This window comes from Athene noctua, chromosome 4 (assembly GCF_965140245.1).
Source record: "Athene noctua chromosome 4, bAthNoc1.hap1.1, whole genome shotgun sequence".
Taxonomy (NCBI): domain Eukaryota; kingdom Metazoa; phylum Chordata; class Aves; order Strigiformes; family Strigidae; genus Athene; species Athene noctua.
The window spans coordinates 84,893,389-84,919,045 of record NC_134040.1 but is presented as its reverse complement, the minus strand read 5'-3'; the positions used below and the strand labels follow the sequence as shown (position 1 = coordinate 84,919,045).

The 25,657-nt window shown below is 42.0% G+C and overlaps 1 protein-coding gene across 1 annotated transcript in view; it reads left to right on the top strand.

The window, feature by feature from the left end:
• Positions 1-25,657, top strand: part of LRBA (LPS responsive beige-like anchor protein) — a 414,576-nt gene that overhangs the window by 206,015 nt on the left and 182,904 nt on the right. The window contains exons 37-39 of the mRNA XM_074905922.1: positions 12,071-12,195; positions 20,511-20,657; positions 23,283-23,419. Of these exons, the coding sequence (XP_074762023.1) occupies positions 12,071-12,195; positions 20,511-20,657; positions 23,283-23,419 (409 nt within the window). The remainder of the gene's footprint in view (positions 1-12,070; positions 12,196-20,510; positions 20,658-23,282; positions 23,420-25,657) is intronic.

Sequence of the window (25,657 nt, the reverse complement as noted above, 5' to 3'; positions counted from 1 at the left end):
GTTGTGAGTGACAGCGTGTCCATTGAAGTCTCCTCCACGATGGGATTGCTGCGTGGAGAAGAACTGCTTAATATTGAGAACATTGTTTCAATGCTAGGAAAGAACCTAAAGAAGGATGTATTTTTTCCTACTGTTTGGGGGTTTTTTTGTTGTTGTTTTTGTTGTTTTTTTTTTTTTTTTTGTTGGTTTTTTTCACATTTGACTTGAAACTCAGAACTATTGTTGCTGAGATGACTGGTAAATCTGTCTTAAAAGCAAATAAACGAGTAGCTGGCTGGAGAGGGAAAAGTTGGAAACCTTTTCAAAAGAGGTAATAGGCCCCCTGAAGAAAAAGCTTCATTGTCTTTTAGCGTGTGTCTATGGATGCTAACACAGAGGGGAAAAGAAGTTAAGGGGGGGGTTATGCTCATTTTTAAATCGCTGAAGTGAAACAGGAAACATTTCCTGGTTTGTTGCTTCTTAAGCTTTTAGTTTGCAGTCTTCGTTATCAATCCTGTTCTGTAACATTAGATTTAAATGCCAACGCTGTTAGTCTTGAGTGTAAAGTAAGGATTTGTGGAGGAGAGAATACTGCAGTGTCTCTTGTATTGCTCAGTTCAAATGTTCGTTACCAAGTTATCTGTTACTAGATTTCTCTCTGAAAATAGCTAGAGAAAAGAAGTTTGCATCTTCTCAACTAGCTGCTTCTGATGTGTCACCATAGAAGCTTTTCTCCCAGTCTGGGCCCTTGAATTACGAAATTAAAGGAACCTTGGGGGGTTTAGCACTCTGGCATCGCTTATGCTTTACTGCAAGTAGTCCTTTGGTAACTTTTGTAATATTAATAAGGAGAGATTCTGCATTTCTCTTCTGTTACTGTGGCCAGAGGATAGGTGTGGTTTTCAGAGGGGGCTAGAAAAAACAACGATGAAGTTCCTCCCTACGTTTGGACCTTGGCCCCAAATACACTCTTTTGCCTTTCCAAATGGAAACTCCAACTTTTTGTTAGCTCGTTCTCCCGCATCAGCTCCAACTCTTGGGAACGTTTTTCCCACCTGTCTAGACCCTGCTGCTGCTTCTGCGTCCTCAGTCGCACAGCGCCCGTGTGCTGTGCCACGCTGTGTTCCTGCAGCCTGCCTGCGAAGCAGAACTCTTCACGCTGCCCGCAGGGTCTGGGGGTGAGCTGGGAGCTGCCACCCTCCAGAGAGAACTTCACAAGCAGCATCTTCCCCTGCGCACTGTGTCAGCTAACAGCTTTGAACTTGCCTCTGCGCGGTGTCTATGAATTGTGAACATTTTCCCTCCTGGCTTGTTGACCTCATATAATAGAAGGTAAGCTGTATTTTCAGGCTCCTTTTTCCTTCATTTAAAGCTTGAGTAAATACAATATTCTCTGGTCCAGAAAAGGGTGCTTCATCATAATTCAGTGATGTGTTTTTATTTTTAGAGACCTTTTGCAAGGCTTTCAAAGGAGAAATGTATTGAATAAGTTAAACCTTTTTAAAGGTCTTTGAGTCCTGTTGTTGTTTCCCGACTATGCTGTGCTAGTATGGTAACAGTTAGGAGTCTTGCTCCATGTGCTTCTTAGTGGTCTTGCTGCCTTGCACTTATTGTTTCCTGTCTCAGAGAGTGATACGATGTTTGCAGTTACTTGAACTCTTTCTTACATATGTTCCTGCAATCATCACACAATGAAGTCATTTCCCACGTTTTTGCCCTCCTCGGATTTTTAAATCCTGAATTAAATCTCTGACAGAAGTGTTAGCCCTTAAATCATGCTTGAAGGATGGTTTTGGTTGGGGTTTTTTGGGTTGGTTTGTTGGGGTTTTTTTAATGTAAACTTTGATTTTTAGTTAGAGAGTAGGAGAAATGCAGATAAAACTGCAGTTGGGTGTCTCTAAGACTTGAGTATCCTGCAGCCCAAACAGATAATACCTTTTCCAAGGCATTGTTTAGCAGTAGCCAAACATGCTGTGGACCTGAGGGTTACCTGTTTCCCCTAATGTAATTTAAAGCATGTTCAAATTAATTTATGGTTAAGCAAGAGGTTGAAGGGGGAATTTTCTTTTCTCCCCAGATGCATTCAAACTGTGTCCACAATAAAAAGATAAAATGTATATATTGTTTATATGTAGGCATTTAGAGACCTCAGAGGACTTTATTCTCTTTATTATTCCTGGTTTAAAAAAAATAGAAAAAACCATGTGTAAGCAGGCCAGAGTTGTTCCATCTCTCATAATTTGGAAGACAGTCTCTTTCCTATAAAGGAACTAACAGGTTGGCCTCTCTTGAATGGAAAATGTACTTTTGCAGGACTGGTTTGAAGGCAAGTGATCTTTAACAGACATTGCACCACCTTGCAGAGGTTCATTCTGGATTGGAAAACTGTGGCTGTTGTACCTGAGTCTCGGTCATCTTTCCTATTCCTTTCTTTGGGGTTTGAATTGCTGAGTTAATTTAGTTAGTAGAAAGTATTTGTAACTTTCTTTTTTTTGAAAAAAAGAAAAAAAAATGAACAATTACTTTAGACCTTTCTGGCAGAGGACTTTAAAAATATATAAACAAAAAAAAAAGTTTTAACCTCCTTTAGAAGAACGTAGAGCAGAAAAGTGTTTGCTGAATTGGGGGGTGCCCTGTTACATTTTTATGGAAGCAAGACAGGTATCCAGCTGTTGAGAGCTATAAAAAAAAGGATACAGGTTGGCCACAGCTCTTAAAGTGCAGATATGTGGGAACGTGATTTCATCCTGTTTCTTCTCGAAGAGGTGGTAGTGAAGCTGAAGTGTTTGGTGCAGGTCAAATCTGAGATTTTGGGGAAAAGTTTTACTGTACTTCCTGTGTTTAATACTTTTGCGGTCAGAACAATATAGAAATGAAATAGCAGATCTGAGGAGATTTTCTGGTTTTGGTCAAAAGTTGTTCTGTATATCCAGAAATGCTGAAAGATTATCATCTCAAATTCCAGGCTACTGGAAAGAATTCCTCTGGGTCATAATATTTCAGTGTACTTTATTCCTCACAGAAAATCTGCTGATGCTGCAATTAGTGAGAAAAATAGAGGTCCTTGCTATGCATGTGCTTGAGGTGAAGGCATCAGAACCAGTAGGCATGGCAAAGGAGATGGAGATTGAGCTGTCCCCTTTATCGTATGTCCTCCAAACTATATTTTTATATTCCATTGTGCATTTTGGCAAGTAAGGATGACTAAGTACTGCAGACTAAATTTCCTCATTATCAGACAAACAGCAAAAAAACTCCAGTGAGATGTAGTGTACCTGTTTTTTTGTATATTATGGTAGTTACTGTTATTTTCAATGTGAAGAGCAATTTTTAGGATCTGTACGAACTGTAATTATTTTGAAAAACAAATTAAAAGTTGTTGACTGCAATCAGGTGTAGGATGTGAGAGACCTGGAAAGATTTATGAGCAACTAAGCCAAAGCATCTGGTTGCAAATTTGCTATACATTCATTTTTCCACGTCTGAACTAATTTTGCTCAAAGCCAGGAGAAAGTTTTCCTGTTAACTTCTGGTAGTGAAGCGGAGTAGTTTTCATTTCAGTTAATTTATAATTAATATTGATGGAAATGCAACGAGAATTGATCTGTGTCTTAAGGTGACATCTTCTAAAGTGCAGCTTTATTTTAGACCGATCAAAATAAGACCAGTCTAAGATAAGATAGTGGTGGCAGGATATATGAATAATACTGTACCCTGTATTTAAGTGAGCCCTCTTTGAAGGATCAGTGTGCACTGGAATGCCAGCACTTCAAAGAATGCTGCCTCCAAAAAGGCTGGGACTGTGGTTAGCCACCAACGGGTTAATAAAGATCAAAGAAGAGCATGCATAAACTCATACATAAGCAGGACTGGTTTTAAACTGGCGGTTAATAACACCATTATCTAGGACAGGACACCTTAAAGGTGGGCTTGTCTCTCCCCTGACATGGTGCTTTAGAATGTGTAGAGGGAGACTGAAACATTTACAGTCAACGTATTTTCTGGATTGCTTTTTAAACGAGGAATTCAAAGCTTGTCAATGCAGAAAAGAGTCCCCGAGATACCTGAAACTGGCATTATTCCTCTGGTTTTGCTTTGCATGCTACTTAGATGGCAAGGGAGTTTTGGTACGATTCAAACCACAGAGCTGGGGAGGCCTGGCCGGGGGATTGTAGCTGCAGTGTCTGATGGCTGCTTGAGACAAAGAGGTAATAGCAATACCCAGTTTGCTGTCGAAAAGCATGCAACCAGCGTTTCTACCAGGTTTTAAAATGCAGATGGAAGAATTACGGATCTGTGCTGTTTGTACTGTCTTGTTTCTGTGGGAAAGAGCACGAAGCATCCGTTAAGACATGCTTCCCTTACTGCCGCTTTTTGTCTCTGCGCTGGAAGTGCCTTCGCTTTAAACTCTACAAGGGTCCCCTACAGCCGTGCAAAGGGCCTCGGAGTGGCACTTCTACGCGAAATCCGTGTGAACGTTGTGCCTGAAGTTTATACCCCGCTTTTCACAGCTATTCTTTTGAAAGATGTACAGAAGAACGGCTTTTTGTTTTTTCTTCTCACCCACCCACGCTCCCCCCTTTTGATAAAATTGAAGCATAGATAAAGGCAAAAGTCCTTTTAGGGAAAAATCCTTTGTGGACAAAGCCAAATGTTTTCTTGGAGAAGGGTTGGAAGAAGCAAATAAACTATGCTAATTTAATGGATTACATTAGTGTTCTGCATAATTGGTATTATGCCAGAGAAGTTGCACTCCCTGGCCCTGGGCTTTTGTTATGACCAGTTTCTGTTACTACAGCAATGACTGTGACAGAGATTAAGAGCCTGCCTGTGCGTTATGTTTTTTGCTTAAGGCTTCCCAATTATTTCCATTTGTGGAAGTCTGTATTCTGAAACTGTGCAATATGAACGTCTGAGAGGAGAAAAGGAAGATAACATGAGAAGGCACAGGCTGCTAATATTAGAGTATGATAACATGATATGGCTTTGTTGATACCAAAGGTGTTCTTCCTCATCCTTTCCATCCTTTCCCTCACCTGCACATTTCTTTCCCCAACTTCTAGTTATATAGTTGCTGGCCAGACTGCAGTGTAAACAGGTCACTAATATAAAACAGACTAAAAACATGGAACCCTAATAAACTGAGATTGTTACTGTGGTTTGGTTTGGTGTAGCCATACAAATGCTCAGTGAATGCAGCTGAGAGGGAGGAAGAGTAGATCTTTAACTGGGTTTACCATTGAAGAAAATACAGGTAGTTGAAATGCTGGGGTTCCAACCCCAACCCCAAGTTAAGGCTGACATGTGGGTGATTCCCACAGCCCTTCCCAAGGGGGGTGAGTTTCCCTTTAGGCTTCCCTCCAGGGTGGGGCGGCCTGGCAGACAGAGCCATGGGGTAAAGGAGCCCCAGGGGTCCCGCATGAAGTAACCAAGGGTCAGGTGTCCCACGTAGGGAGAACAGCTGGGACCCCTGGCAGGAGGGGCAGTGTCTGTGTGTGAGGGGGATGCCCTGTGCAGAGTTCCCTGCTGGGGAAGGACCTCCCGCCTCCCTGGGACTGGGCTCCACTCAGCTCTGGCTTTGGTAAACGCGGGCTGTGCAGAGATCCAGTGTGTGGCTTCCTTGGTCTGATGTGTTTGGCTGGTTGACTCGGTTGTCTCCCGTCCCTTCTATGGGAGACTGCATGTCACCCTTTATCCCACCCACTGTTGGTCGTGTGGTGTCGTTGTTGGGGTCAGTGGGATTGATGTCCATTATGTATAACCTGACTGACTTGTTTGTGCCCCCAGCGCTCACCCATGTGCTGACCCTTCTGTATCAAATACAGTTTGGTTATTGGTTCATCTTCATGCTGGCTGTGTCCTTTATGCTGGGCCTGATAATTGGAAAAACAGTAGTGTAGGTAGCATTTCCAGAAATCTCAATGCATCTATTGGGAGCTAATTAATCTTTAATGTTCTGAGGTACATTAACAGTGAAGTGCTGTGGAATACACCCATTGAGATAGAGTGGAAACGGCCAAGTAATATTTTAGTGGCAACTTTGACTTAATGCGAATCAAACCTTTCCCTGTGTGCTTTGGTAACACAGACAACATTGGGAATTGGATGGGGAACCTGACTGACTGAAAACCAGTCATTTTCCCCACCACGTCAGTACTCTGATTCAAGTTTACCACATGGCAACACAAACGCTTGTGCACGGGATCTCTGCAGGAAATGCTGAGCTTCATACTGCTGCTGAGAACTTGCTCGTCGAGTTACGTATTCAGTGTTTGCTTCACCATCATTAAGCCTGATGTTTTGTTTCACAAAATACGTTAGATATTTTTGATCATGTAACAAGTCGGTAATACAGCTGGATGTGCACAAAACAGCTTTTTTAGATTAGTATTTATAGACATACAGTGACGGGTCTGGAGCACAGGTCTGCTGGGGAGCGGCTGGGGGAACTGGGGGGGTTCAGTCTGGAGCAGAGGAGGCTGAGGGGAGACCTCCTGGCCCTCTGCAACTCCCTGCCAGGAGGGGGCAGAGAGGGGGGATGAGTCTCTGGAGCCAAGGCCCCAGCGCCAGGCCCCGAGGGAATGGCCTCAAGCTGCCCAGGGCAGGGTCAGGCTGGCTCTGAGGAAGGATTTCTGTGCAGAAGGGGCTGTTGGGCGTTGGAATGGGCTGCCCAGGGCAGGGGGGAGTCCCCGGGATCCCTGGGGGGGTTGAAGAGTCGGGCTGAGCCAGCGCTGAGGGATCTGGGGGAGTTGGGAACGGTCAGGGGGAGGGTCATGGTGGGGCTGGAGGAGCTCCAAGGGCTTTCCCAACCCGGATGGTTCTGGGATTTTGTATTAATGTGCTCTGGTGGAACTTGGTTTTTTTAGATCACAGTTTGTGAAAGCTGAAACAAGAATGTTGAAGGGTTTTAGCAAATGCTTTACTTGCTTTCTGAAATTGCTTTTTATCAAGTCAGGTAATGGAACGTACCTTGCATTTTATTATTACATGCAAAATATGAGAGAGTTCATATTCTGGACATCCAGCTGCATGAAAATGCAGTGGATTTCAATTTGCATGATAAAGCAGTTTCTTAAATTCCACGATGCCCGGCAGTCTGCTAGCAGTACTCCATCAAGATTTCTGCAGTACTTTCTAGAGCTTCAGCAGTTTTATTTTTGGATTGACAATCAAATGCAAATGCTTATTGCTGCTTTTTTTATGGAGAAAAATGTTTGTGTATCTTGCAGCAGATGTCTGGCTTAAGTTCTTGAAATATTTTACATGGAAGCAGAAGTAGAGCAAGAAATGTTCCTGAACAGCGATAAAATAATCCAGCCTGTTTTTTCTTTAAAATCGGGCTGCGAGATTTGCATTCTGTGATTGCTCTTTTGTGTTGTTTAGAAGAAGCATTGTGCCGCTGATACGTGCAGTCGATGGGCCATCGCAACCGAAGTGCTGAATAAATTAAAACAAGTAGTTGTGGTAGGTTTGCAGCAGGTGATGGAGGAATTGCAGAGCAACCTTTTTCCAGGTTTCCTTTCAAATCTATATTGTTGTTACTGGTGCGTTAGTGGTGCTGCCACTCTGGTTGTCTGTGAAACTAATTTAGCCGAGATCTCTGTATCTGAGCATTTACACCTTAGAAATTGCCATCACTGATTGATTGCCCCTGGCTGATGATCTTCGTGGAGAGACCAAGAATTGATTAAGTTTGGAGACTGTCCTACCTGCTTAACTCTACGGTTAGAGTTCCAACGAGGAGTAAGTCATCTGGAAATGTATCTTAGTATCTTCACGTGGGTTTAGGGCATGTGAGTGAGGTATTATGCTTATGATCACCACCTGTGTTGTTCTGTGGCCTGGGAAGAGCCTCTGCTTCCAGATGTATCAGCGCAGTCGTTACTAGCAGCACAAAACTCACGTTGAGTAATGTGTCGTATCTGTGTTTAATGTACACAGCTGCCATACAACAGCGCAAGAACTGTGTTTCTTTAAATAGTGGACAGTGCAAAGGCTGTAACAGCAGACTGTGCTGGTCTGAGTCTTCATAGCAACACGTTTTTTCAAGGGCATACACACTCTAGTTTCCATCTGCCTTTAAGTTTGTTGCAGTTGTCTTTCATGTGAGTGGGTTTTCTTGGCTTTAAGGCTAGATAGCTTTCGAGATAGAGAGGTCGTTCAGAGCTCTAGACGTCCTCTGTCTCTGCAGATGTTTTCTATAACACTGCTGCTTTCACCTTTCTTTCCTTTTGTTTCTCTTTTCAGTGCTGTGTTTATTTAGTCCTTTGCTAATTTAAGGATCCAAATGGGTGCTTCTGTGGTGTGCTAAAATCCATTCTCAGTTAACTGGTGGCCCAAGTACAACCTTAAGACATCTCAAACTATTATTTTTGTAGGTTTACGTTTTCTTTCCTCTTCCCCACCTCGCACAGTCCCTTTCCTATCCACACTAGTGTGCTGACTGCTTCTTTTCTGTGGTCGTAGAGGTAGCAGAGTATCTTGAAATGCTCAGTGGATAAGGCATTACAAGAAGTAATTCTTCAGCAATTGCTTGATCCTCTCTGGTTGTATGGCTTAAATTAAATTTAGATCTCCTATAGGGTAGGAGGATCAATAGGTAATTCCCACGCCCTAAAATTCCTTTGCTATAACACCATAATAAAATGAGTACAGCAGTTGGTATGTTTTGTTTCAAAATGTGTTAATCTCTGAAGCTGGTAGGAAAAACAGGTTTCTTGTTCTTGGAATGAAGATTAGGTGAGCACTGAAACTTTTTCCCATTGACCACAGTGAAGTGACTTTTTTGCATGATGTGCTCAGCGTCCTGAGAATCCAGGTTCTGTTGGTCGTTCTGTATTTCATCTCATCTCTGTACAGTTGTAACCATCTAGTTAGTTACGTGGGAATTGAGAGGAAGATCTAATCTCAGTCCTGAGTACATAGTCTGGTAATTTGGGGAACTGTTTGAAAAATAAAGCAATCTAAAGGTTGTGCTATTTGAATAAAACATTTAATATCAAAGCTTTGTTTCTCTTCAGTCAATATCGTTACTAAGGAACCACTAATTACTGTGTATCATGTTAGAAGGGGCCCTGACAAATCCATGCAAATCATATGATTTATAATTCATAAATCCCCAATCCCCTGAGAAATGTTGCTCTTGCACTTAACACTAATTGAGTACTTACGTTCATTGATCCAGTCCATATAGCACCTTTAGTCCATATGGCAGCCTTTATTATAGGGACGGAAACTTCTTTTGTCGGCCGTCCCCTGGAGCCGATGGCACTATACTGTTCCCAAAATATGCTTCCTTGGCCCTTTACTTCACAAGCCTTCAGCCTGTCTGCTGTCGGTTCTGCCTGAAGCAGAGCAATATTTATGTCTGCCTCCCCCTGCTGTAGAGGTACAAAATCTGCGTGGTACAGCACTATGGGACTGCACTGAGGAACTGAGCTTACTACTGAGTGAGTTGTTCTGGAGTAGCTGTATAGTATATGGCTTCTCTTGGTACTAACATGCATTTGTAGCTACTCTCAAAAATGGCTCACTTGTAAGGATTGGACAATATAGGTATTATTAGACAATACAGGTGTTTATTTTGGGCTCTGCAGGTTTTTGTCAGGTATTTTTCTATGTGTAAAGAGTATTTTTTTTTTTTAACCTCAGAATACAGTGGTTATATATTGGCAAATAGTTACAAAATACAAATACACAGTCTGACAGTTGATGCGCTGTTTGTTTACAATGGGTGCATCGGTGAAGGAGATGGAATCCTGTGCCAATTTCGTATGCCGACTGAAATTGAAAGTAGGGAACTAAAGATGTAACATGTTTCAGGGTGATACCTCGTGCCCCATCATTGTTACCTATTTTCCTAATAACTTTAGTGTAGTTTTGTAATGCAGTATAATTGTAATTGTTATCCAGAAGAATGGCATCACTTAATTCTATCAAAACTGTAGAAAGATAGATGAATGACAAATTAATAATTTACCACCTTTGCATAATAGCGTAGCACGGAATACCAGAAGGATTGATGGCAGAAGAGGTTAACAAATTTTAGCGGCTTCCATTAGCTTTTCATTGTCATATGTTTGTGGTGCTGACTGAAATAGGCTTTGTAGGAGATCTCAGTCTAGGGAACTAATTACTTGTGCCGATTGCCATACTGATGAATAGACCCTCATTGTATCATTCCCCTGAAGACGAGGAGCAGTCTGTGATTCACGACTGCATCCTGGCTGATATTTGATAATAATTTTAACAGATAAATGTAGGAAGGCAGAATGATGAAGTGCCTATCCATGCTCTACGACTATCAAAGGCATGCACATAGCCAGCTGTGTTCTGCCTTTTTTCTGTAATCACTAATGGAGAATTTTAAGTTCTTAATCGACCTTCGAATAAACCCATATCTCTCTTGTGGTGTATAATTTTTTCTTTGGTTAATTATTCCAAAATCGTTGGATTTTATAATCAAAGCATTCAAATTTTAGCATGATTGTAACACTCACAAAGTGTGAAAATAAGATACTGGGGCATACGATTCCAATACTTCAGTATTTTTCTGAGAGTAAGCAACCAGGAAGATGAAGAATAGCACTGCCTTTTCTTTGGTGTTCCGAAAAGACATAGGATTTTAATGAAGCTAGATGCAAAGGCAGTCTCCATTTTCAGAAGATTATTTCCAGTCACAATTTTTAACGTCTACAAGTTGTGTTTTTTAAGAGTGGGGTTATGCAAATTATTCTGGCTTTTGTTAGCATGCTGGTTTGAAACCTTGATTTGCTTTAAAACTCATTTCTGCCTTTAGACCTCAAAACTAAGAATGTGGATACCAAGTATTCCTAACATTGTGATCTGTAAATTAGTTCTGGCTATTCATTTGTCAGTGTTGACAGGTATACTTTCTGTTAGCTCCTGGACCAGAAATAGAATATAAATATATATATATGCATTTTCATCTATTGTTTTAATACTAGCTATTTTATCAAACCAGATCGGTGGGTTTTAATTTGAGCATCCAGGTTTTCAGGCTATCACGGCTATCCTCAGCTTCGGGCATTTTCTTTCGGTTTATTTGCTATAACTGAAATTGGCATTTTTTGTACATTCTCTGGGCTAAAACACTGTTTTACGGTGGCATTCATTCATGATCATCTAACAGGATAGTAACTGGCACTTATATATGACCATATTAAAAAGATCTACGTATATTTGGAGCATACAATGGAAAATAATGAATTTGATATAATCTTTTTCCTAGATGTAATTTTTAAAAAGTGTGTCTTCAATATAGCAATTATTACACATCATAACATGTAGTTTTTAATTAAATGTTAAAACACAACTACATAAACCAGAAATCCAATCTGATTTGCTCGAAAATAGATTGCTGTTTCACTCTCCTGGAATGGTTTATTTAAAAACAGTAAATGGAAAAGAAATGCATTTTCTTGTGTTGTTCTAAGCCTCAGGGGCTAAATGTAATGAATATTTTAAGAGATTATTTTAATTAAATTCCTGCACATCTAAACAGAGTAATATTTTATTATCACATACATAACCATGTAACTGAGGTATTCATTAAAGTTAACACTTTCTGGACCAAGAATTCATGGTATGATTTACTGACCTTGTGCAAAAAGGCACAAATTAGGAAGAAAAATGAAGGGGGACAGACTTTGATTAATATAGGTAATGCTATACCATATTTATAATAGCCTTTTCCCTATTCTGGTTTATAAATGCAGTCACTGAGAAAGGTGCCCTGCTGAGGCTGAAATGAGGCTGAAATCGGAGCACATGCCACTAGAGTGTGGGGAAACTGATCACACTGTCAGCAATTCATTTCAAAATGATGTATTTAGTGCTCATTTCACCTTCCAAGAAAAAAGGGAAAGGAGTTCCTTAGACTGGAAGGTGATATTGTTATTTTCAAGGACATACCTAAGTAAAAGATTGCAGAAAGGGGGGGGGGTTGGTGGTGTTTAAAAAAAAAAAAAAAGCAAAAGCAGCGCAAACAAGGAGAGCTTTATGCAGAAATTCAGCGCTACCATGCTGTTTGATAATTGCTAACATATGTGGCTCCTCTGTTTCATTGTAGTCGTCCTCGTGAGTTCTGGCGCCTTGACTACTGGGAAGATGACTTGCGGCGCCGGCGACGATTTGTGCGTAACCCCCTTGGATCGACACATCCTGAAGCGACACTAAAAGCAGCCGGAGAACACGGTCAGTGTAAAATCTGCTTCTTGCCAACAGCAGCAGGTTACATACAGCCCGCCCCAGCAAAGACCAGCCCTCCATTCCTGTAAGGTGCTAGAAAATCTCCCCAAAAGCCAAAGGCTTTTGTCGTTGCGTTTCAGACGTGTTCAACGCAGAGATAAACGGACTTCATAGAAGCGACGCTGGTATTTATCAAACCTCTTCGTTAGCCCTTAGCTGAGCTGGCACGTTGTGCGTACTTTGCATACAGTGATTGCAAAGGTAGTTCCCACTAAGCAGAAGAAAAGTGGATGCAATTTTGCCATTAATCCCTGGACACGCTTTCTTGTGGTAAATTACCTATTTATACTTCAGTAACTTCAGAAGATCTTTCCTGTTCAGAAATCCACAGCAATTATTTCAGTTAGCCTTAGCGCATATCTGCCTGTCGTTGCAAATATATTAAAAGCAAAATAACACTTGTAGAGCTAAATCATATTCAGACCTTTGCTTATATTTAAGTCTGCAAGGTTTTCTGCAGGAATCTGATATGGAAGAAATAGTAACAAATGCTGAAATGCCGAGTATTGTTCAAGCGGCGAGTGGTAATGATGATTTCTACCTGCTGGTTTTTAAAAAGGATGTTGCATTTTTTTAACTTTTTTTTTTTTTTTTTTCTTTCACCATTTTATGATCAGGGACCACTCAGCTACATGCTGCTGTGTCTGTTGTAGCAGAGTGTATTTCCAAAACTAATAGAATAATCGGCTTGAAAATTCTATAATAAACCAAAAAGATAAGCAAACAAAAATCCACCCAAAGCTAGTGAACTTTGAGGTTTTGTTTAGAATTTTATGTCTTTGCCATCTAATGAAGATAGGTTGATAAGGCAGAAAAATCCTTATATTTAAAAATAAGAAGGTACACGTCATGGAATAGAATAATTTAAATTTAGGACTTTTTAAAAAATTTTTTAGTCTGTGAATTACTGCATACATATATGCATGCATACACACACATATTACATGTGGAGGCATAAACTTTATGCTAATTTAACATTATTAAGACCACTGTATGAATATAGAACATCATCACTGTCATAAAGTTAGTTTCCGTCAGACATCTTAACCTCTTGCACTCAGCCTTAAAGAGCCATTTCTGGAAGAAAATGTCTACAATATGTCAGCTGATATAATGCCAAATGTGACATCAGTCCTCTAAAATAAATGACCGTACAGAGAATAGTCAATAAAGTGATCTGAAAGCAATGTTCATAGAGCCCCTCCATCTTGGACGATAGAAAGAGGAACAAGATGTAGAATTAATTAACCCATTTTTTGCTTTGGGGCTTGTTGCTCTTAACACTGGGTGTTGTTTCTGTGTCATGGGCTTTAAGGGCACAAGGTTTCTTTCTCTTATGGATAAACAGCTGCCCCCCTTTAATATTATGTGCACTTTAAATTAAATGGATCCTGTCAGAGTTTTGTGTGTTCTACTCATATTTTCATATTTAATCTTCTGTATCAAAATAGTGAAAAAGATCTTTATTTTTACTGCAAAATGTTTAGAGCTTCTATCTATATTTGTGTAACTAATTCTTCCATAAGTCAGCACACGCTAACACAGCCTTCATCTTTCATAGTAATGTGATGTTTTCCCTAATTCCTGCTACAGTTCAAGGGCTACAGCTCCTACTCCGTTTGTAATTGGCAGGAGCCCGATTTTTCTCAATGCAGAAGAAGGGTGACTAGAAGTAGCCCTATTTCATAGGCAGCTAATAGGCATAGCTGGGTGCTAACCCTGCTGATTTGAATAGAGCTAATTGTTTTCTGTCTGCCTTTCTGTTCAGAATTCAACATCTTTAACAGGCTTCTATTATATTTAATTTCTTGATGTTGTTTTATGCTGAATTTAATGGCACACTGCCTTTGTTTTCTGTGGCCATTCTGTTTCTTTATCTATCCAGTGAATATTCTAGTTTACCTTAAGTCATTATATGACGTGATTTCTGAAAATACAGGTAATTACTATCTGCCTAACTTGAGTGTGCCTATGTGTGCAACTGTCTTGCTCCAAGGCCTCCCACTGGCAAGATGTAAAATAGATGACCAAAGTACAAATTCAAGTTCAACTGGAAACTGTATATAACGTATAGGAATACAAAGACGTTTTGGTTTTTTGTTTTTTTTTTTTTATGGTTTTGGTTTGGATTTTTTGGTGTGGCTTTATTGTTGCTTTTTAAATCTCAGAAGGTACAGTTGTCAGGAAGGTCAACTGGAGTGGTCACTTGATCTATTTCTTTCTAAAGTGTGTTTATAAACTTTTAACATTAACCAATTTCAGGTCAGAAAATCCAGTTGTTTTCAGATTTTTGGAAGCAGACTTTCAGGTCCTGTTTTAATGATGTAGATATCCTTAGAATTCGCAGAATATTTGCCCTGGTATTTTATGATTCCTTATCAATAATTTATCATTAATTATTCTGTTTCGATTAATTTTACATGTGTCTGAAGCAAAAGCATTTTAAAACAATGAACAGAAGGTTCCCTACTGCCTATTTAAGCTTTTCTCAGAACAAAACAGAGCAAAACCAAAACCTGAAATTGGGCATAGGGGATTTTGCCAAAAGGGAGGCAGGGGAAAATAATGCATAAATAATGGAAAAGTACTACTGCAGTAACCATGCTCGAAAGCATGGATTTGAGCACACTTTTCATAAGCAGATACACATTATCAACTGCTTGGTGTCTTTCAAATAAAACCAGATGTAATTTCCACCCCAGAGAGCTCACAGTCTAGGAAGGATCACAGTTTGCAACTGTGAAAATTACGCAGAAACAATCGGAAGCCTCGATATTGTTCAGTAAAACCTAGAGAGAACAACAACAACAATCAGCTCTGTTGCAGCCTAGTTATGTGTCTTAGTAGCAAGAACCAATCTTTTCCAGGGATTGATTTGATTTGAAGGAGAACCTCTGGTGCAGAGGTGGCAGAATAAATACCTGAAGACTAATGTTCTCTGTTCAGACAATCAATACCAGCCCCATGACTATACTTCTGGCTACCTTCTAGTTAAAAACAAATTTTTTAATTCTGACAATTTAATTGCCGTTCCCAAGTTCACATTAACTTGCTTGGGAAAAAAAGGCTTTAGGTAATTTTTCAAAGGGGGGGGGGGAAATCCTTCCAAAAGGGCTATTTATAAAAGTCAGTCTAGTGGTGTATTGTGGGGGAAGGAAAAAGAGAGGTGAAGGTGGTTTGGTGGGAAAAGTTTGAGTTGTCTGTTCTCCCTTTCACCCATTGTTTAGAAATTAAACCAAAATACTTGTATAGGTGTGAAAGTGCAAAAAATGAGTACTTTAAACCTGTTGGTGTATTTAGATTGAGTCCCAATACAATATTTAGCGAGAGAATCTGTAGCTGCTAGAAAATTCCTTATCAAGCTTTTTAGTAAGTGATTTGTTGGTTTTGATTGGCATTTGTTAAAAACTTGGGCAGAGGGGCATTAAAACAGGCTGTGGCATTTCCATCAAGGCAAATAAACGAAGTACAGAGCTTTGTGACTGCAAGGGACTGGCGGCTGATCACCTACAGTATTGCAGTCGACCGGTCAGTTTTCTTTGCCTCAACTCAAGGGATGAAAAAGAAGCCTTAAAAATAATATTTAAAAAAAATCTGATGCGAAAGTGGCTGTTTTGTTCCGTTGTTATCTTTTTAAACAAATAGTAAGACTACAGGGAGGCTTCTGAGAGCCCTTTTTTTAAAAAAACAGAAAGGGGTTTTTAAAGCATCTTTTCTCTCAGTTGCTTTTCCTGATATATTTACCAGACATTAAAAAAAAAAAAAGTTATCTTCTGTATTGTGCTTTCCAACACTTGATTTTTCTCAAATGGCTTTTAAAATTTGTATTTTATATGCGAGGATAAGTTGTAGACAAACAATTTAAAATAATCTATCATGCTGTGAATACCTTAATCTTCTTCAGCAATGCAAGCTGAACTATTATTTCCGAACTATTATTTTTACACCCAAGCGTTCCAGAGATTTAACTGGAATAAATGAGACGCTCTGCTGCTGCACAGGAAAAGCTATTTTGTTTGCAAAAATATTTGTTTGTTAGAAGCTATTGAGGAAACCGGGTCTTACGGAGCAGTTCGGGACCGGTTGCATGGAATTACACTGATGAATTACAATAATGAACTTGCTGTGCTAGATAAATGCTCTGCCAGCAGGCTTTACGTCCTGTGCAATGCCCCGGCCGTGCCTTGAGGTCTTGATCTCGAAAAGGTGTGTGTGACTGTACGCTCCGGTCTGCAGGACTGGAGCCAGGAGCTCCCGTCACGCCAAGGATAGAGGGGTCTGGCAGAGCGGGGGCTTTGGGACCTCAAATAGGAAATGCAGGGTGATATACCCCTGCGCGTGGATGGGACTGGCCATGTCACGCAGTGGCATGCTCCCTCATAAATATCTCTAATCAGTAAAGAGAAAGAGAACCTGGCCTACCTACGTAAGTGCATTTATCTGCAGAGAATAGGTGAATATATTCAGTTCCGTGCAGATACTCCCGTGAGTGTGTGTGTGTTGGTTGCAGGTGTAGTGCTTTACTCGAGTCAGGAGAGAAAAAGCAGATTTTGTTGGTTCAGAGCGTGATGTCATTGCCTTCGAGTAGCTCGTGCCTGCGCATGCGTATAGGCAGGCTCAGCGTCTTCCCCTGCCCGGGTCACGCGTGTCGGGAAATGGGGGTGACTACCATCACATGCAAAGAGATGGCAAACATTTACCAAAGCGGACTAAAATAACTTACGGTCTAAAAATCTTTTATTGAAAAAGTCAGTTACACAAGATGTCTGATGGCGAATCGGTATAATATTGTCAACTGGAGAGAGAAATAAAATCTGCACGAGTGACGGAGATGAGGCAGGAGGTGTGTGTTTCTGTTACCTTTGCCTTGGAAGTTGTCATACTGATTTTATTTTTTCTTAGTGGTAGATGAGAAGAAAATCTGAGGGACATACTAGTATTCTGGACAAGTTGTGCTAAGTAGAAAAGTATTAAGCTTTGTTGGCTCTCAGTTCAATCTTAAATGAGAATAGGTAGAAGGCTAGTTTGAAATGGCATCTGCAGCGTAACACAGGTTGGGGCAGAGGACGCAAAACCAGCAGGTACGTACGGTGCAGAGGGGACTTTAGAAACAGCAAATATAGTTTGCATGTATTTAAAAAAAAAAAATATCTTTGGCTTTATCCCTGGGATGGTTTTGTTCTATTTAACATTTTTTGATCTTCAAGAGAATGCTGGTAGGCCGCTGGGTAACAGTGCATGTGGTGTGTATTAGTACACTGTTGGTAATTTTACTGCTGCTAACTTAAAATCCTCAAGGGGGAGTTAATTACAGGAAAACCTTTCTAAATATCAGCTGCATATTTTCCATGACAAGAAGGTTTTCAACTCAGGTTGAACAACTCCAGAATCTGAGTTGTTATTTACATGAGCACATTTTAGAAGGAAGTAAAATGTCTTTGTACAGTGCAGTTACAGCTTTACAGCAATTTATTTTTAAAAGCTTACTTACAAGTGGCAGTTATTGGTTGGCAAGAGAGGATCATGCATTAAATGCATTTTATTTTTAATGGCAAGTTAAATTTCCTTTTCTTTGTGTTTTTTATTCTTTTGTTTCTGTTTTGGGTTTTCTTGGTTTTGGTGTGTGTGTGTTGTTTTTTTTTTTTTAAATTGTTCCGGTTATTTTTTGTGAGCTCAAGGCCTAAACCAAAACCCAGTGTATTTGGGTTTGATTGTTTGTTTGGGTGGATTTTTTTTTTTGTAGTTTTCACTTAATTGAAAGTTTATTATTTGCAATTTATGTGCATATATTTACTTAAACAATTTAAACTTTATATATTGCCACTGGGGAATTGCTGCCTTCTGTAAATGTTTGCAGATTAACATATTTTTAAAGTAAGCCAGTGGAACTTCAAGTCAAGTATGGCAGCAGTGTGTGGAGGTTAGTTGGTCCTGATGTGTTTGGGGAAGGTTTTTCAAACATGACTGGGCCATGGGCATTCTCAAACTATTTTTAAAGAAATAGTATTTTTATTTTCAACTTTAAAAAGCCCCAAACAAAACATACACTGCTGCTTTTTGGCTTTTACCACAGCAAGTGGTAACAGGCATAGAGTGATCAATTGTCTTTTTCCCCCCTTCCCTCCTTTTTCCCCCCTTCCCTCCTTTTTCCCCCCTTCCCTCCTTTTTCCCCCCTTCCCTCCTTTTTCCCCCCTTCCCTCCTTTTTCCCCCCTTCCCTCCTTTTTCCCCCCTTCCCTCCTTTTTCCCCCCTTCCCTCCTTTTTCCCCCCTTCCCTCCTTTTTCCCCCCTTCCCTCCTTTTTCCCCCCTTCCCTCCTTTTTCCCCCCTTCCCTCCTTTTTCCCCCCTTCCCTCCTTTTTCCCCCCTTCCCTCCTTTTTCCCCCCTTCCCTCCTTTTTCCCCCCTTCCCTCCTTTTTCCCCCCTTCCCTCCTTTTTCCCCCCTTCCCTCCTTTTTCCCCCCTTCCCTCCTTTTTCCCCCCTTCCCTCCTTTTTCCCCCCTTCCCTCCTTTTTCCCCCCTTCCCTCCTTTTTCCCCCCTTCCCTCCTTTTTCCCCCCTTCCCTCCTTTTTCCCCCCTTCCCTCCTTTTTCCCCCCTTCCCTCCTTTTTCCCCCCTTCCCTCCTTTTTCCCCCCTTCCCTCCTTTTTCCCCCCTTCCCTCCTTTTTCCCCCCTTCCCTCCTTTTTCCCCCCTTCCCTCCTTTTTCCCCCCTTCCCTCCTTTTTCCCCCCTTCCCTCCTTTTTCCCCCCTTCCCTCCTTTTTCCCCCCTTCCCTCCTTTTTCCCCCCTTCCCTCCTTTTTCCCCCCTTCCCTCCTTTTTCCCCCCTTCCCTCCTTTTTCCCCCCTTCCCTCCTTTTTCCCCCCTTCCCTCCTTTTTCCCCCCTTCCCTCCTTTTTCCCCCCTTCCCTCCTTTTTCCCCCCTTCCCTCCTTTTTCCCCCCTTCCCTCCTTTTTCCCCCCTTCCCTCCTTTTTCCCCCCTTCCCTCCTTTTTCCCCCCTTCCCTCCTTTTTCCCCCCTTCCCTCCTTTTTCCCCCCTTCCCTCCTTTTTCCCCCCTTCCCTCCTTTTTCCCCCCTTCCCTCCTTTTTCCCCCCTTCCCTCCTTTTCCCCATTTTTTAAAAACTTCTTGTTCTGCTGCTGTTTTGCGACTGTAGTTTCAGTACAGTCGCTTTCGTCCTGGCAGCGCCGAGGCGAGGAGCCGTCCCCTGTGACGCCCCTGACCAGCGGGGTCGGGAGGGGGGAGCCCCGTTCGGCCCGGGCAGGGGCACATTTGCCTGCCCGTGTGTGGCGTGAAACGGCTCGAAGCGAAAGTAAAGCTCGAAGTAAAACGAGCTTTTTGTTTTCTTCCATCGCGGATATTCAGACGTGAGCACAGAGATGTCCCTTGGAAGGGCCGCGCAGCGTGTCCTTGTGCCCCTTGGAAGCAGGTGCACGCTTTTCTCTGCCTCCAGCCGTCATCGTCTGCCTGATTTTTTTTTTTTTTTTTTTTAAATTTTCTCTCTCTCTCCCCCGCCGTCGCCCCGGCTTTGGAGGGGGGTACCCAGTTTTCTGCCTGGCGGAATCCACGGCTGGCTCCCGGCTGCCCGCGGCGCTAAGGGAGCGGCGGGGACCCGGGGATAGCCCCCCCGCTCCGGGATAGCCCCCCCCCCCAGGGCATGTCGGCCCCCAAGGGCACAGCCCCCCCCGGGCTTTAACCCCCTCTCCGCGGAAGCCCCGCCTGCCGCCCCGCGGGTGCGGAGCCGTGCCCGGGCTCAGCCCACCTCGCTCAGGCCGCCGTGCCGGCGAGCCCCATGCCCCCCTCGCCCCCCCGGCCGGGGCGCTGCCCCCGGGGCCGTGCCCTCCCTTGTCGCGCCGGGATGGCGGGGCGCACGGCGCTGGTCCCCGGGCCGCCTCCGCTTGCCGCTGCCGGGGCTCCAGGCCGGGCTTTGGAGCCAGTTTGGCACAGCGGGCAGCCGGGACCTGGTTCCCGCAGGAGAACTCGGTTTCCGAAGGAAGGAGAGGCTGTGGTGTCCTTCCCCCCCTCGGTCATAAACGCTCCGAGTAGAGTTAAACGCTGCAGAGAGCTCTGGATAATTTTGAGCAGGCTTAATAGGATTAAAACTACATGTGTCCTAACATTAGAGGATTAAGACAGGTACTTCCCTCAGCTAGTCCTAAACAGTTTTCTTCCTGAACTTGGATTTAAAAAAAAAAAAAAAAGATACACACACTTCTTTGTCACCATTGCCTCCGAGACCTGACAGACAGCAATGTGTCTCTTTCATTTCAGCTCCTGATGAGGATATACTCGTTAAAGGCAAGCAGTCCATCAAGAGTCAAGTTTTAGGAAATCAGAACTCAGAAAGCGAGATTCTCTTGGAAGGCGACGACGATATCATGTCATTCATGGAAGAAAGAGAAGTGGAGAATTTAACGGGTAACTTCAGCTATCTAATTTTCTCCTCAGCTTCTTTACTACTATTTTAAGTCCTGATCTCCCCTGCTCTGCAGTGAATCACGTTCTGGGATGCACACTGATAAACTGTTCCTTCCCCATAATTGGGTCATTAAGATAATTTTCTGTGCACCTCAGATGCTGAGGGTTTACTTGAGGAGAGCTGTGCATTTTTTTTTTCCGGCTTTTATAACCTTGTTTCTGCAGTAGGTGTCTATTCTAGGAAACCTTTACAGAAAGTAGCTCTATTTTGAAAGGGGCTTTTTTTTTTTTTTTTTTTTTTTTTTTTTTGACCTCACTCTACTCCTCAGATCACTAGACCTAGTGGACAAGGCGAGTTTTCTGTAAGTAAAGGCTTTGGCGAGCTTGAATTTTTCCCTGAGTTTATAAAATTGTACACAGCGGTTATTTACTTGGGTTTGAAGGATCTGTACGCTCACTGGATTTAACTCCTTTAAACCCCTTGCCAATTCCCCCACTGAAGTCCCTTCTCCACAGACCACAGTCTGGAGACACATGTTTTTTCTAAAGAAGAAATAGTACTTCAGACCTCCGAACTTAATTTTACTCGGTCACAGACATCCTTCGCAGATGTTGCGACCTGCGTGGAGCGGGTCCATTTCTGTACCCTTCAAAATGTAAAAACAGAGTAACCTCCTCGGTTCAGGGACGGGCAGTCGCAAAGCATCTCCGCTGTTACTGGAGGAACGTGGGGTTTACAGGGAATATGCAAACTTCTCTGGTATCCCATGTACGTTTGCTTCAGAGAAAAATGTCATGTCTTGGATAATTCTGGTTCCCTGAGAAGCTGCTAGTGTAATGTTAGATCGATACCTATCGTACACATGATAAACCAGTGAAATTAATGGAAGTGATTATTTATTGGCAGTTTGCTTTCCCTGAACTTCATTTCACTCGTTATTTTTTGTTAAAAGCAAATCTAAAAATGCAGCGTGATTCAAAAAAGAACACCTGCGCAGGAGGAGCGAAGTAAAATAAAGTAATGGGAGAATAATGTGATGGCATTTTCAGCACGTGAATCTTTTTTTTTCCCCCACTTTCTACCATGAGCTTCCTTCTCACCAGCCTTCTCCGTGTTTCCTTCTCTTTTATTATTCATTCCTTGGTTCGGGTAATACATTCATACTGTAATAGAGGTGAAAGGGGAGTTTAATTATATAATCTTGACAATGGCAATAGGATTAAGAAGTAATCCTCACTAATAAAGTGGTGTGGGTTAGAAATGAAGTGGAAATTGTCAGGGGTCTTCTGCAGGACCTGGACTGCCCCAGCTTCTGCAGCTGTCTGCTTGCCCTGTAATTGAATGTCTGCGAGTGATTGAAAAAATGTTATTTCTCCTCTGGATTACATGCTAATGTACAGAGGGCAAAGGGAGACAGCAAAAGAACACATAGCTGCTTATTTCATCCATTTGTGGGGGTGAGCTTTGGGAAATCATGGCAGTTCCGCAGCTATCTCATGCCCATCTGCAAACACAATGTATTTGTACGTTGGGAATAGAGGGCAAAGCTGCTCTGATCTCAGCAGAGCATCTCTTCTTTTGTCCTAGTGGCACACATTGAGATTGATGCGAGATTAAGGACCATCACCCTCCTAACAATCGATGGAAATGACAATTCATCTGAATTTTTTGTCAGTTATTCTCACGTTGATTACCTGAACGTGTGTACCTCATTTATAGATGCTTTATTAATACAAAATTGTCTGTGTCACTTCTGTATCTTCCACTCTTTTACAAAAGTCAGATGATACTGCAGCCAAGTAACTTCATTTCCTTACCTCTTCATCAGCGGGATGACAAACCTAACCTGTTTTCTTTCTGTACGTGTTAGTTTATGTAATAGGTTCTGCATTGTCAGGTCTATGCTACACCTATTGTTTTCAGTAGTAGTCTGATTTGTCCCTGTGATAAGCCCTGTGGAGATGTGATTATTCCAATAAAAATTCATTCAGTTGGAAACCAACCCTCCAGCTGTTTACTCCCACAGTCCCTGAGCTACACTAACACTGTGTGGAATCCTTGAACAATATTTAACGTGGAATCAAAAGCATCTTTAAAACATTTTAAAGGCTCTGTAACACTGTGTAACCTTAACAATAGATTTCTAGCGTCTGTGAGGGAACGCTTCACAGTTACGCAACTTTGAGCCCTGACTGCTGCGTTCGTCTTTGTGGAAAGCTATCGAAACTCCCCGGTGCCTTAAAGAGCACATCTGACAGTAAGATTTCAAGCGTTCACGTGTGCTCTCTCTGTATTGCATATAACAGCAGGTATGCAACTCTCCCAAGTTTCTCGAAGGGAAAATGCGTCTGAGTAAAATCCACCCGCTGCCATGCTGAAGGCAGCTCTGGCACGTATAACGTGTGCAGCAGTTTGCAATTGTAGCTGCTTCAGCGTTCGGCAGCACAGACACACTGCAAATCTATCACACATGTTCTTTTCCAGGATGAAACGGGTTTTGCTTTTTAAGGGAGGGCTACGCTCTTCGCTTTATTTATTTTAACGTTCTAGGCTTGAAAAGCAAATCATTTGCGCTCCCGTTCTTTTCTGGTTTGAATAGTGTTGGTGTTCTCCCTCTCCGGCAGGTCCCGTTGCCCTCAGCACGCCCGCTCAGCTTGTGGCACCCTCGGTAGTGGTGAAAGGCACTCTTTCCATCACTCTTTCTGAGCTCTACTTTGAGGTGGATGAAGAAGATCCCAGTTTTAAGAAAATCGACCCGAAGGTAAGAGATCATTGACCCTGAGCTCTGAGAGATGATGACAAATTACCCAAGACCTTTAATTCTTCATTCGACTTCCTTTGCCTCTATTGCTGTGCAGTGTTCCTGCTTTAATAACTTTGGGACCGGCTATATATGTTACTGAACTTCACGTAGGTGACACCTCCTTTCCTTCTCCTTTTTCTCCCCCTCCCACCACTCGACCCTACTTGAATGTTAATTAGCTTGCTGGGAATAAAGCTCCAGGGAGGCATCTTAAATAAAGACGTCTTGAATCCCGGGCTTGTGTGAATACTGGAAAGTTCAACGAGGCTTTTAGCCCAAATGCTTTGTTTTACTTCTCCTATTTTTATATGGTGCCAGGGTAGCGCTAAACTTCCTGCGCTCGTAAGCTCTCGGTGCTTCTGTATCCTATTACTCTAGAACAGATTTTACAGGGCCTGTTCTTTATTGTGCCCAAGCAGAAAACATAATTGCCCCCTTAAAATACGGTTCTGAACGGACTTGTTCATTTCCACAAACTTTATTTGCTCTGAATTACCTGATTACTAGTCTTTTTGTTTAAAATTAGTAACGTTCAGGAAAATTCCCATTTCAAAGGCAGAATAGCGTGCGATTAGCTTAATAAGGTGGCACCCGAGTGTTTTCTGTGGTATTACAGCAACATTCCCAGAGTATCACATGAGTGGTAAATATTCTCGCATCCCAATTTAAGCACGGTGATGGCTGTTGGTTTTTTTAAATATCCGCTTAATGTTAAACAAGGTCCTGATTTCTTTGTGAAAGGGGAAAAAAAAGTCACTGGAAGAAGTAGTGGTTTTCTGCTTGTCTGTAGAGAATACCTTGTGTGTTAAGTGCCAGTTCAGTTCTTTGTTCCTACTGAGTAAATTGCTCTTGTGTGTATTAAAAATGGCATCAGTGTGTCTGAAAGCTGGGATTATCAAATGCTATCAAGGAATAAATTTATTCTGAAAAACAACGCTCTTAAATTCTTAGAACTAGAATTTAATATAAGCGATTAACTAGAATTGTTATTTTTTTATGTGATACCATAAATGAGATTTAACTTTTCTTTTGGTCCTGAAGCATTTTGGAAATATTTTTAAATTATTTCAAGTATGAGATAGCTCTTAAAATTTTGATGCGCTTGCTCCTTCCACAGTGTGTTTTATTTTTTAAAAAAACCCATTTTAATGGTCAAAAGGTTATAAATATAAAATGTAAAGACGGTTTGATATGTTGCTGGTTTGTGTTTTCCATCTAAAACGGTCTGCATCGTATTGCATTAGCATGAGAAAAGTCTTGCACGTCCGTATTATTCTGCATTTTTGTTTTCCATGTTTAGTGCACAGAGCGGTTGAGTGCAGTTACTGATCTTACCATTCCTGTTAATGGTTTGTGGGGACACTGACATACAATATATATTCAGTTTGCTTTCTTTTCTCCTGTTTTTGAGTCTCTGGTAACGGTTGTTTCCTTAGCTGTGAGCAGGCGTGCTAGTTCGATTTGCCTTTGTCTTTCATTTTGTATCTGAGAGATTTTATTTGGGTTCCTGTAAAAGGAGGAGTTGGTTACATGAAATACAGGCTACACCTCTGACATTCTACTTGTGATGCTACTTCAGCCGGAGGTTTTAAAAGAGAGGGGGGGAAAAAAAAAAAAAAAAAAAGACAAAAAAAGGAGACCTTTTGTAATGTCTTGGAGGGGGGAGTAAAAATCAAATCGGAATGTTTTTTATTTTAAAAAATACGCTTACAAGGCAGCTTGCTTTCAAGCATTAACGCCTCCCCGCCCCACCCTCTGCTCAAGTTTCTGTACCTTGATAGCAGCGACTGGAGCTGCTGTAGAAAATGCCCCTTGGAAGAAAAATAAATCCTAATCCGCTGTAACTCAGGAGGCCTGTTTAATTAATGAGGCTTCATCTCTTTGATAAATTTAAGTTCCTTGTATATTTGGCTAAACTACTGAAAAGAAAACATTGTGACAAGTTCCTGAAGAAAAACCCGCCGTAGCGATAGCATCGGCAGCGATAAGATCAGGGTTTACGCTCTCGCTCCGGGCTGCTTTCGGAAGGAATTGCTGGCCCCGCGGGCTAAACCTTTTTTTTTTTTTTTTTTTTTTTTTCCTGTCAGGTGAGCCAGGATCAGCGCTCGGGGAAAGCGCTCTCGGGGCTCTGCGGGAAACCTCTGAAATGGCCCGGGGGGGCTCATGCCCGGCCCGGCGGGGCTCCCGGCGGGGCCG